Source organism: Anoplophora glabripennis, unplaced genomic scaffold (genome assembly GCF_000390285.2).
Source record: "Anoplophora glabripennis isolate ALB-LARVAE unplaced genomic scaffold, Agla_2.0 scaffold70, whole genome shotgun sequence".
NCBI classification, from domain to species: domain Eukaryota; kingdom Metazoa; phylum Arthropoda; class Insecta; order Coleoptera; family Cerambycidae; genus Anoplophora; species Anoplophora glabripennis.
Genome location: NW_019416247.1, coordinates 713489 through 725994, shown reverse-complemented (window position 1 = coordinate 725994; position 12506 = coordinate 713489). Strand labels below are relative to the sequence as shown.

At 30.3% G+C, this 12506-nt stretch overlaps 1 protein-coding gene across 2 annotated transcripts in view; it reads right to left on the bottom strand.

Moving 5' to 3' along the window:
- LOC108903696 (lateral signaling target protein 2 homolog) overlaps positions 1-11937 on the bottom strand; it is a 31718-nt gene extending 19781 nt beyond the window's left edge. For both annotated transcript variants that reach the window (XM_018705961.1, XM_018705962.1), the window contains exon 1: positions 11593-11937. In XM_018705961.1, coding sequence (XP_018561477.1) covers positions 11593-11628 — 36 coding nt within the window. In that variant the 5' untranslated portion in view covers positions 11629-11937. The remainder of the gene's footprint in view (positions 1-11592) is intronic.
- Positions 11938-12506: the final 569 nt, after the last annotated feature.

Here is a 12506-nt window from a genome sequence, read left to right as displayed (position 1 = left end):
CAAGACCACGTTTCACTGTCTATTGCTATTGGATAAAAAATAATGCACTAGTTACCAAATATACAGGATATCCGACAAGTATCTACAGACCGACATGAATAAGTTTGCATCTGAGATAGCTCCGTCCACAAATATGCACTGGACACGGCAAGCGAAACGCTCCAGAAACCGCTATCCCAAATCGCCACGCCTATGTCTTATTCCTTTTAGCCGAATGCGTTCTTTCTCAATCCCGAGCAGCTCTGCCAGATAAAAACAAACTTATTTGTGTCGGTTTGTACTAATCTCTCGGAACCGTATAAGGGATGTCAAAATAACACTAGCATTTGTTTTTCTAATAGTTGCTCCTATCGGGCTCCAAATGAGTATCTAGAAATTTTCTCCTGGCATTATATATTTTTTTCAAATTTTGTTGTACTGGTTTTTTACCATTAGAAGATATCCACAAACTGATTATTTTTGACAGATATGCTATCGAACAGTAACAATTTTTAGATGCTCTGAATATTTTTCTTTAAAAAAGGTACTCTTCACTTATGTCGATAAAATGAAGGGTTCTTAAGATAAATCAGTTTTTGAAACAATAATAACAACAATTAGTAGGTATAGTGTTTACGAAGATAGTTGAAGCCGTATAAAAACTAATTTTAGGGGTGAGTCATCCCCAATGAATACCTTGCAGTGCTTCAATTAGCTTTAAATCAGAGTCAAAGAAGACCACTAATAAACCGAGGGGTGTGCCACAAGTAATATTTGGTGTACGTTTGAGATATTATAATTTAAAATTACTTTAAAAGTATAGAAATTATTTATTAAAGTATAAAAATTACCAAATTTTTTGGTAAATTACAAAAATTACAAAAAGTATGTATGAAATTACAAAAAGTACAAAAATTATCTGATAGAGTACAAAGATTTTTAAAATTATTCTTTAAAATTACTGAACTTAATATTTCATTCAGTTTTCGTGAAAACATCGTAGAGATACGGACTAACTTCTGTTGCTTTGTCTACATTTACCTACCTAGGTACTGTTGAAAAAACAGTCTAGTTTGTTCATAGTGAAAATTTGTGTGGTAAAAAAAAACCTAAATCATGTACCAAATTTGGTTCTTCTGCGATAAAGTATTGCAGAGATATTAATTTTTTTCGAAATTTAGGACTCCACTTTGGGGGCTAATAACTGCTCAGGGGTGCAACTTTGTATATAGGTGTTTAGTTAAATTACAATATTTTGGACACCCCTACATGCATCTGCCCTGTGTCGGTTCTTATGCGAAACACCCTGTACTTCGAAAATCGTTTATTTTATAGAAATAAATGAAGAATGCTTTTTCTTTTAAAAAAATCTTCAGAGTATCTAAAAATTATATGTATTTTTAGTGTAATAGCACATCTGTGAAAATTGAAAAAAAGTGTTGTAAAATTAAATCAAGACACCTTATCTGTAAAACACTACCTACGTCGAAATTTTATCAAATTGTATAAGGTATGGTTTCAAAGTTAGATGGAAAAAAATTATAGGAAGTTTTACTATTATTTTGATCTCTATACTGAACATCTTATATACAAAATAAATGCACAACAACAACGCTATCCAAAAACATTTTAAAAATACAAACATTTTAGAGGCGCCATACGTGAACTTTAAACTTGTAGTATCAGTTAGATTAAGAACTAAGTGACAAAAGCAAAAGCAACGTTGTACTAGAACTTTTTAATGAACTTCTATTTCATTGGCTGATGTGATCAAGACAAATGATGTACTCCATAAATTTTTATCTTTACGAATTCTTTTAAAGACTTTCGGCATCTGAAAATTAAAAAAAACCTGCACCCTATTTTTTCTGGACTATCGAATAAGCAAATAAAAAAAATATAGGACGTTACTTTTTACGACGACACTGGCTGTTTGTCATCAAATTATTGTTAGTAATACGTTCCTGGAAGCAAATAGTTTATTTTATGTTGTTATTTTAAATAAAATTTGGGAAAAAGCCAATACTTCTGTAAACTGCGAAAAAAATATTTTCCGCTTGTGAATATATTTTTGAGATACACAGAAGTGAAGTACAATAATATTTCTCGAAATTACTAAAGTTTTTAAATACTTGCGTTGTTGCATTTTTGCTACCTGTAACTTAAAAAGAATTACAAATTTGAAAATAAAAAAAATACTATAACAAAAACAAATAATTAATACATATTTACTATATACAAAACAAAAACAAAAGAAACAATACATTAATAGATATTTTTGTTCTGTTAAAAATCACAAATATAGACGCAATAAAACAATCAAAATTCTTTTATTCAGATATCTCCTATAACATTTCGTGTGCACATGTAGAAAAAATCAATTTTTTTATCTGCCGGAATGGGGCGCAATATCGTTAATGGGAATTCAAGGATGGAGGTTATCGACCTCAGCCAGGCCCTTTAACAACAAATTGTCAGATAGTGACCATAATTTATTCTAGACATGTCCTAGTTTTATTCACCTCAATCTGTGAGGGCAATAGGCTGAAAATTGGAAAACCAGCGAGCATTCAGATGCTTTTTTCTTGGACATCAATCTTCAAATGAATCCTAGAATTTAAAATTCAAGGAAATAAAATTTTAAAATTATAGTTTTGCAAAAACACAAATAATTAAAATTAAACTAGATAAAAAAATCGCACTTCGATGAACGGTCGAATTTAGAGGAGGAATATTTCAAAAAATCAGTTTTCCTAAGATATAATTTATTAGAAGTAAATAGAATAAACAAAATGTATATACGAACAGTGACTCATTCGTATTTTTTTATAGATATAAAATTACTTATATCTATGAATCATATTATGCACATCTATCTCTTTCTAAGAGAAAATTGAGGAATATTATACATAAAATACAAATATCAAAACCTTAGATTATTTCAGATAATTCCTATAAACTCATTTGCTCCAATGGCTTTATGATACTTACTACCTGACATTTCTGACCTGGATTTGTGTTACAATAAATATAATAATAATAAACACATTGTCAATAAATACTTTGATGAAGGTATCTAATTTTGTGGAATATCTTATTTGTAAATAAAAGCAAATAAGTTTACTTTTAAACAAAGGATCAAATAACTTTATCCTCGACTATATTGCAGACGATACTTTCTAAACCCTAGGCTGTAACTCATAAAAATATAAATTGTTACAAAATGATTCATGGTAAGTATAGAATTATTTCACAGCATAGTCATGGCGTCAATAAACAACGAAATATAAATAAATCTGTTCTATTTCCAAAAACAAGCCTCTAAAACAATGTTTTTGTTTTTTTTTGACACATTGCCAACCCAAATAAAATAAATACTATTTTCGCTTGTGTAATTTTCGTTTACCATCTTACGTAATTTTTTAATACGTAATTTACGTTAAAAATTAAAAATATTTGCAAGCAACACTACGGGGTCGTGGATTCCAGACTTCTGAAATTTTTTCCGATCAATTTTCATATATATGTCTCAGAAAGTAATCGAGATGCGTAAAGGTCAAGTTTTTTGTACAGTCTTACAGTTTGAAAGTGAAAAAAATGTTTTGCGAAAAACGATTTCGATTTTATCCAAATTTGTTATATTTTACAAGAATATTTTCATTCAGCCCTAGATCCTGCACTTGAAAATTATAAAAAGATTCTGGTAGACAGGTTTCGGAACTCTGTAATTCTTTCCGATGAAATTAAATGATATGGGGTCAAATCGAGGTCATTTTCGAGTTTCCCTTACTTAGTTTGTCATGTCAAAATTCCCTGATTTTTCTCTATTTTACGTCTAGGTACGTGCAAAGATTGTATTATTTTGACCAAACATATTTAAAAATCTGTGAAATTCATTAGGATTGACTAAAAAGATTATACACATTGGAAATATCCATTTACTTAATTTTATGACCAAATTTTCCATTTGTTTGGACCCATTAAAATAATTGGGAGGAACAAATACATATTTCACGACCAAAAATGTAAACGATTTATAAAAATACTGCTGATATTCTGACAAAGATAAATATAGAGTAAATTTGCAATATTAATTATAACCTCGATTATAACCATTGTGTAAATTTTACTTATGTACATATACAGGATGTCTCGCATAAGAACAGGGAGGAGCATGTAGGGGTGTCCAAAATATTGTAATTTAACCAAACTTACCTATATACAAAGTTGCACCCCTGAGGATTTATTAGCCCCCAAAGTGGGTACTTTACCGCAGAAGAACCACATTTGGTACATGATTTAGTCTTTAGTCTTTTTTGACTATGATTTAAACTTAATTGAAGCACTACAAGGTGTTCATTGGAGATGACTCACCCCTAAAATAGTACCGAACTTTTTTTTCATTGACCCAATTGAAAAATAATAATATTTATTCACAGCAAAATTTAATTTAAAAAATTTTTTTACTCATGTTAAATTTAAAAAAACTATGGATTTCAAGAAAAACCGTATTAACTGAAACAAGATTTTATCAGTGTTTATTAGAAAATAATCGAAAAGTCAGTAGTAGGCAATGAATTTACCTTTCAAACTTGTCAGTTAGTAATAAAATTATTTTATTTCAACAATTGCCTCTGATTGTTGAAAAAACAGCAATTATTATTTTTATTATTTATTTGTGTTTTTTACTTAATACAATATTCGCTTATTTAAAAACTCCCTAGGTACTTGTTTTCTTTTTGTTAGGGTTTCTGGTCGAGACTCCTCGAAGCGAGAATTCCCGGGAAATCTGGCCTTACTCGAGACGAGAAAAAAGTGTCCAGTAATCGAGAAATTTAAAAATCACGCGCGTCTTAAGTTCTTGTCTGGAGTTCGTTTCGTTCATACGTTCAATTCGTTTCTCGACAAATAACTGAGCGGTTAAAGCGGTTTCTCGACTAGCTCATGATTTATTTATTAAGTTTTTAAGGCCTTAGTTGACTTTGATGATTCTTATTTTTTTAATGTACCTACCTAGTTATAAGTCTGTGTAGAAATTTTATTATAAGCAGATACCTAATGTTGATGTTGATTCAGAAAATATTTAGTTCCTGTTCCTTTAGTTGATTATTTTATTTTTGTTTGTTAATTAAAAGATTGTGATTATAAGTCATAAATTAATAGCAAGAACGCTTCTGTATCTTTAAATTAAAGCTTGTTTTTTTTTATTTCTTCAGTTAAATTAGTTATCAACTGTTTGTTTAATTAAAAGATGCAGTCTTTCAATTAATGACTGCTAATAATTATTGGAAGAAAGCTACGATTCAAAAACATTGAAATAAACATAAGTATATTGAGTGTTTAATAAAAAAACAAGTTAAAGGTTTTCAAGAAGAAGATATTCAAAGTTTAATTTAGTTTTGTTAGTAGAAATAGAAACAAAATTAATAACTATACTTACTGAATAAATAATAAATGTTAATGATGATTGTTAAGTCTAATAGCATGTTTATATTTCGCATTGCAATACCAAAATTATGACTTTTTTAAGTTTTAGAAATTTCTCGAGAATTCGAGAATTCCCGGGAATTCCTAGTCAGAAACCCTACTGTTTGTAGAATAAGGAGAGAAGTGAAGTAAAATTTGGCCAATTGTCAAATTTGAAAGATAAAGCCTACTACTGACTTTTTGATTATTTTCTAATGAACACTGCTAAAATCTTGTGTCAGTTAATACGGCTTTTCTTGAAAACCATAAAGTTTTTTAAAATCTAACACGAGTAAAAGAAAATTTAAAATTAAATTCTGCTGTAAATTAATATATCTATTTTTCAATTCGGTCAATGAAAAAAAAGTTCGGTACAATTTTAGGGGTGTCATCCCCAATGGTCATCTTGTAGTGCTTCAATTAATTTTAAATCAAAGTCAAAGAAGGCCAGTAATAAATCTAAATCATGTACCAAATTTGGTTTTTCTACGGTAAAGTGTTGCAGAGATATTAATTTTTTTCGAAATTTAGGGCCTCACTTTGGGGGTTAATAACTCCTCAGGGGTGCAATTTTGTATATAGGTAAGTTTGGTTAAATTACAATATTTTGGACAGACCTACATGCACCTGCCCTGTGTCGGTTCTTATGCCGGACACCCTGTATATTTTCTGGAAATTTCCTTGGAATACCTATATTACAAACCTGAATTACGCTTTGTTTATACAGGATGTTCCGAATTGCAAACACCAAACTTTGTACCTGTTTATAGATCACTTCAACATACAGAAAATTGTTCATATAATTATTGAACGTAGAATATTTCGTTTTTGAGGTACAGTGTGTACTGTGTTAATACAGAAATCTGTGAACCAATAGCGGAGATGCTAGGAGATAATGTCACTGAGAACCTTACTACGCCAATGAATATTCGCATTTAATTTTGATTGGTATTTCTAAAAAAATATGTTTCAGTTTATTCGAAAAACGTGAAATTTTTGAGCAATAATTTTATTAATTATTTTAAATTCGTACTTAATTGAACAAATTGAAAATAATTCCAAATCTATTTGTTTCACAAACAAATATAGGAAGTTTTTGTTAGTTAATAAATTTTAAATATAAGTAATTATGAGAAGTATAAAAAAATCATTAGCGTAGGAAAGTTTTCTGAGGGATAATCTGTAAAAAAATAAAATTTTTATGCCAATGATTTTTCTTTTCTTCTGACGGTTACATTGTTTTTAAGAAAAAAATCCCATAACTTTTTTGTGATACTAAGAGTTTTGAAAATATTATCGATTTAGTCAACAAATATCTAATGCTTGAACCAATGCTTATACTAATTTTAAAAAAAAATAAAATAACTCAAAAATGTCTCGTTTTTTCAAATATATCTTTTTTTCTTAGAAACACCAGGATTCAATGCACTTATCTAATTTCCAAAATATTCATTCAGTGGCGTCGAAATTTTGTGGTTTTCAATTACCGCATCTAGGCTACATTTGACAATTCAGCAGATATTTGAAGTCATCACCATCAATCTACGTCAAATATTTAAAAAAACTTCACCTCGGAAATGAAGAATGAAGTGTTCTAAGGTCTATGTTCATATGAAATTTTTTTCTTACTTTGGGGTGTTTTGTCATCAAGCAAAATTAACGTGAGCAATTGGGGACTCCCCTAGGGTCACCCTAAAGTTTGTAAAGTAGTAAGTATCAAATCCAATAAGGAGATTGATTTTCCAAATGAAACTAATTTGGCCTTCAGTTTGGCAACCAATCGACCTTGCGCCGAGAATCGTCGCTTCCTTCGATTGCACAAATAACAAACAAACGCTAATGAGATAGTGCGTGAGTCTGACGAAAAAGGTGGTAACATTTAAGTTAATGCAATTATCACAAAACACTTCGCGCAAAACGAATAGCGCTATCGCCACCTCGTTATCTTTATTGCGGCGAACCTACAGATAAAAATTACATAAAAATAATATGGTAGAGCATCCAATAATAAGTGAACGTAATATGAGATACACCAGGGGACACGAGTATACTTTTTTATCATTACCCAGGAGAAATTTATCATAATTAATTTATGTATTGTTCACACGTACAGTCACCATGCCTGGTTTTCACAACTTCCAGTGACACACGGAATATTTGAGATACAGGGTGTTCCTAAACTAGGCGAAATTGAATTGAGAAACTTTTAATAGGCACGGTCTGGTTAAAGTGCGAAAAGAGTCACATCAAAAATGCAAATATATGTACCAGATGGCAACATCTCGGTCAATATTCCGAGAAAAATGCCGCAGCACTAATAATAGGTGCATTACAGACACTGTCTTCGTTGTAAAAATAGCGGACTGAAACAAAAACGCCAGCTCTTCGTTGGAGGCGTAGGCGAACCCAATCGGATCAAGAAAACGTCTGTATTGACTGTATAAAATCGAGTAAAACAAATGTTCGTTTTCGTATCCGATATAGGTGGTATTGGAAGTAGGTTTTCCGGTCATATCATTAAATTGTTGCCAAGGTTAATCCGATTTTAGGAGCTGGTATAATCGGTTTTGTAGAAGACTGACTAGAACCAAACTATTAAGTTTTCGCTATGTAAATGATAAATATAACCAAGAACAAAAGAGAAACCTTAATTTGCTACTTAAAAACCCCCACAAAACCACCAGATTTGGAATGAAAGTCTAGAATTTAAAATTATAGCCCGGTTAAATTCATTATAAACTTTTCTCTTGAAATTTTTAAGTCGTTTTAGAACGGCCCCTTTTGATTTTTTTACAAAATTGTATTTGTAAGAGTCCCCTGTACATACATTAAATTCTTTTTTGATAAGTTTTGCATCACCCTGTAGTATTAATACACTCAACGAAATTAATTAACTTACTTAAAAATGACATAATTACTAGTATTTAAAAATCTGTATTTAATTATATTTGCTAGTAAATAACTTGTCTGCATTGTGCATTATTATGACAAATGTCAATGAATTTTCATCATAAATAGCTTAGATCTGCAAGAGTTTTAAGAAAATAATATATTTTGATAGAAATTATTCTACAGCCCTTCAACCAAATTGATTTTTAAATATGTAGGTAGGTACTGCCCAAAATGTATTTATTTAACTTCTTTTTGGAGATACAGATATACATTCCTTGATATTTTTCATAAGAATCACCTACACTACTTTTTATTTACGCAAGAAGTAAAAGAACTTATCCAGTATAGGTAGGTACCTATTTAAATAATCAATTATACGTTACAAAATAACAAAAATAAGTTCATAAAGTTCATTTGTACATAAAATTCCCGTTTTTTTTTTGGCCGGATTGTTCAACAAAACGAATAAGAGACAGGTTATTCCAAATTGCAAAAACAGTTAAGCGTAGTTATATAAATAATATTTTTTTCATTCATAAATTACATATGTGATCAATCATAATTAACTTAGGATTATAATTTTTTTTAGTCTTGCCTATGTTTTCATTTAAAATGACCCTATTGACCACCTTAAAATGACAAACGTCTGTAGACATATGTATTTTATATGATAGAACTCGTTTTAAACTCGGTTTTAAATTTTGAGCAATTTTATTTCACCCTGTACAGTAAAAACATTCTATTGGCAAACATTACTTGCACTCGATATTTTTTTGCTAGATATCAAAATGAGAATATTACTAATTGATCAAGACTTATGTGGGTATGTTAAAAAATGGTACAAATTTACAGAAAAAAAATAAACATTGAAACTTTAGCTATGCTAATGTTGTCCATATGGGTAGTTTTTCTATAAAAAAATAATAAAATAAAATAAATTTCATATAAATACTAACTAAAATTACACTACAAATAAATATATTCAGACAAGAATATCACTTACACTTGTAGCTCAATAATTTCCATTGTTTAAAATTATTTCGTTCATATTTTAGTAAAACGTTTTCCACAAAATTTTTATTTGTAACGTGAAATTGATAAGCGGCTGACATCAACCATATCATAACCTCAACTGACTTGTCATCGCTTCCATCAGACTCCGAATCCGATGGATTTGATGAACAATTGCATGGAAATGGAAAAACAGTTCTATGGAATTCACTGTTATAATATACGTATAATTCAAAAACGTTTTAATGAAATTTTAATGGATGGGCTTTTTACAACATCGATAAATTTAAAAACTTGCTCTATCTTTACCGCTCTTTCTAATTGTCATCTCTACAGAATCTCTCCTGAAATGAAACATGCATGAAAACATGCAAAGAATACCTGGTGATTTCATCATTGGTTTTATGTTTTATATGCTACACATTGTATAAGTTGTCTTGTAACATTAACATTAGATAAACCGATGGCATTTTCTGAAGTTGTTTATGATGGCCTTTAAAACTGTTGGTAAGCCTACGTCAACAATGAATATAAAACACCTTCAGATCCATGGCAATTCCGTTAATATCAGAAACCACTAGATTTTCAACATATCTAAAATAGTCTAAAATGGAAAGTCCTCCAAAATGCAAGCACCAAGTAATTATAAAAAGTGTTCGGTTAAATGGAAGAAATGTAGATCATCTGCATAAATAGATAATTTTAAAAATATTGGCAAAAGTGCTTGAAATACCTTGATAATAAATTTTTTAGCATATTTCTATCTCTATCTATTTTAATAATTTCATAGAATAAGTACAATTGATAACTGTCGGATATTAATAATTCAGTTAATAACCTGGTTAGTAACAATAACTACCTGGATCTTGCTTTCTGATGTTGATGTTTTCTAACCAATCTACATTTTCTACAATACAAGTAACGTTTTCTATTCAGCTTTCTGAAATTAAATTTTAAGTAGCAAAAGTAGTTAACAAAACAAAAACATGTTTTATGGCTAATAGAGGTACAATAATGACTGGAAAATCGGGAATATACCTACTTTTATTAACATATAACCTGCATAAAATCACAAAGCTATAGTTTATGCTTTCTGCAACAAAAATGTAACATGAAAACCCCCTCCCAAAGAGTGAGCAAGTGTCCATGTTCCGGACAGCTTAGGTGCCAGATATCTGGATTATAAAGTAATACTGGAAAATAAATGGCTTGGATAACCAAGAAATCGGAAATTCGGATTATAAAAACATTACTCTAGTAATAAATTTTATCTTTGTTTGTCTAAGGAGATTGTTTTACATCGATAATAGACAGGTACTCGGGCAGGTATAGGAAGTTTTTCTGAAATAACGATTGCTTAAATCAGTTCTGTTAACTTTATTTTCCTAGGTCTTCTACCGTTCTTAAACTTGGCGTTTTCGAATTTTTTTTTTGTATGTATTTAGGTAACATGCCTATAATTCCTTGTGCTTATTTCTTGCACTGGTCTGGTATACATACATTTTTCGCGAGACCTCATTTGGATGCCATAAAATTCGTCTTTACACTTTCTAATGTCCTCATGTTAATTGTCCGTTCATGAAAAGATCTGCGTCAAATAAACAACATCCCACTTAGCTTTGCTCGTTCACCTGAGCTATGCTCCAAATACATCCAAGAAAAATACAACAAATTAACTCCACTAACTACCTTGTTTACTTGTTCGAATTACCATCAGTTAGAATTTAAACGCTGGTGCGTTTTCTAATGTCTTTCAAGTCTATGTCAACCCAACCTCCCACAAATTGCGAAACCTCCGATATGGATAAACAGATGACTTGAATTGTGACCTTCTATTATTATGAGTATTATCCGCAAATAGCTCTTCGCTGTACGACTCTATGTATTGTGTTCCTGGTAAAGTAAAATTGATTCTTGGACGTGTTTTCATACAATCGATTTATAATTAGTGTGCATGGAGTGTGTGCCACACATATGATAATTTTATAACAAATTCTGACGTCATACAAGTAGAAAGCGAAACAGTCATTGAAATCTCGATTTTCAAATTTGATTTAGAAATTCAGGATGCGTAAAACGTAATCACAACCTGATTAGAGTACACCATATTTGCTTGAACTTAGGTAGGTATTTTTAAATAATTCTAAATATGAATAATAAAGGCGTGTGCAAATTTGCAAGAAATATTCCAATAAACAAACAAATACGCCTTTGGCGATATAAATTTCAAGAAATAAAACCTACCTTTGGCTTGTACAACCATTTTCTGATGGAATCCATCTTAAATAGCAAGCACGCTGCCTTGGTTTGGGCACTATAATGGCATTATCTTGTTCAAATAAACCTCGCAAAATTATTGTTTAAATATGTACAACTAATTAGAGCACTACAAGAAACCATGTTGTTCGCTTGGTAACGGGTATTTCAGAACACGTTTTCGTAGGGAATCTCGAGAGGGGTTGCTCTCTATCGACTCGCACAGATCATTTTTTTTATTTCATTCTTGCAATCTGGGAACTAGGAACCGATGTCACATGAAGTACAACCACTTTGACACAACAAAACGTCTGTTAAAAACAAGTGACTCACGACATACTGATTAATTTTGACAGCGTGTTTTACTGTAGCGTCCTCTGCTACAAAAAAAATAAATTGAAATTGGTGAATGTGCGCCATCTTTGAGTTGTTAGCTTAAAGTTTTATAAATATGATGGAGAAATCTTTAAGAAATATCGTTGGCAGCGACATCTAGCAAACGATAGTTCTTTGACAGGAATCTTCTTCGGTAGAAGCTCCATCTAGTAAGTGTTTTGTTTAGGAATCATAATAGATTTCTGTAAGATGTAGTGCGCCATCTCTAAATTAATAGTAACAGCTATTATGTTAAACAAATGTGGCATTTAAAGTTGACTGTATTATCGAATCAGTATGTCGACATTTTAAAAATTGAACCTTATTTGTCTAAATTATTTCTGTTCAACATGCATTGTAAATGATATTTAATAAATAAAATGGATGCATATTTTATTATATTTATCAAAACTGTAAATAAACATTGTCTAGGTATAAAAAATAGAATTACAATGTACAGGATGTTTTTTAGGAAGTCTATGTAATGTAACCTTAAGATTTTAAACGAGGCATTTCGGAGTTATTTT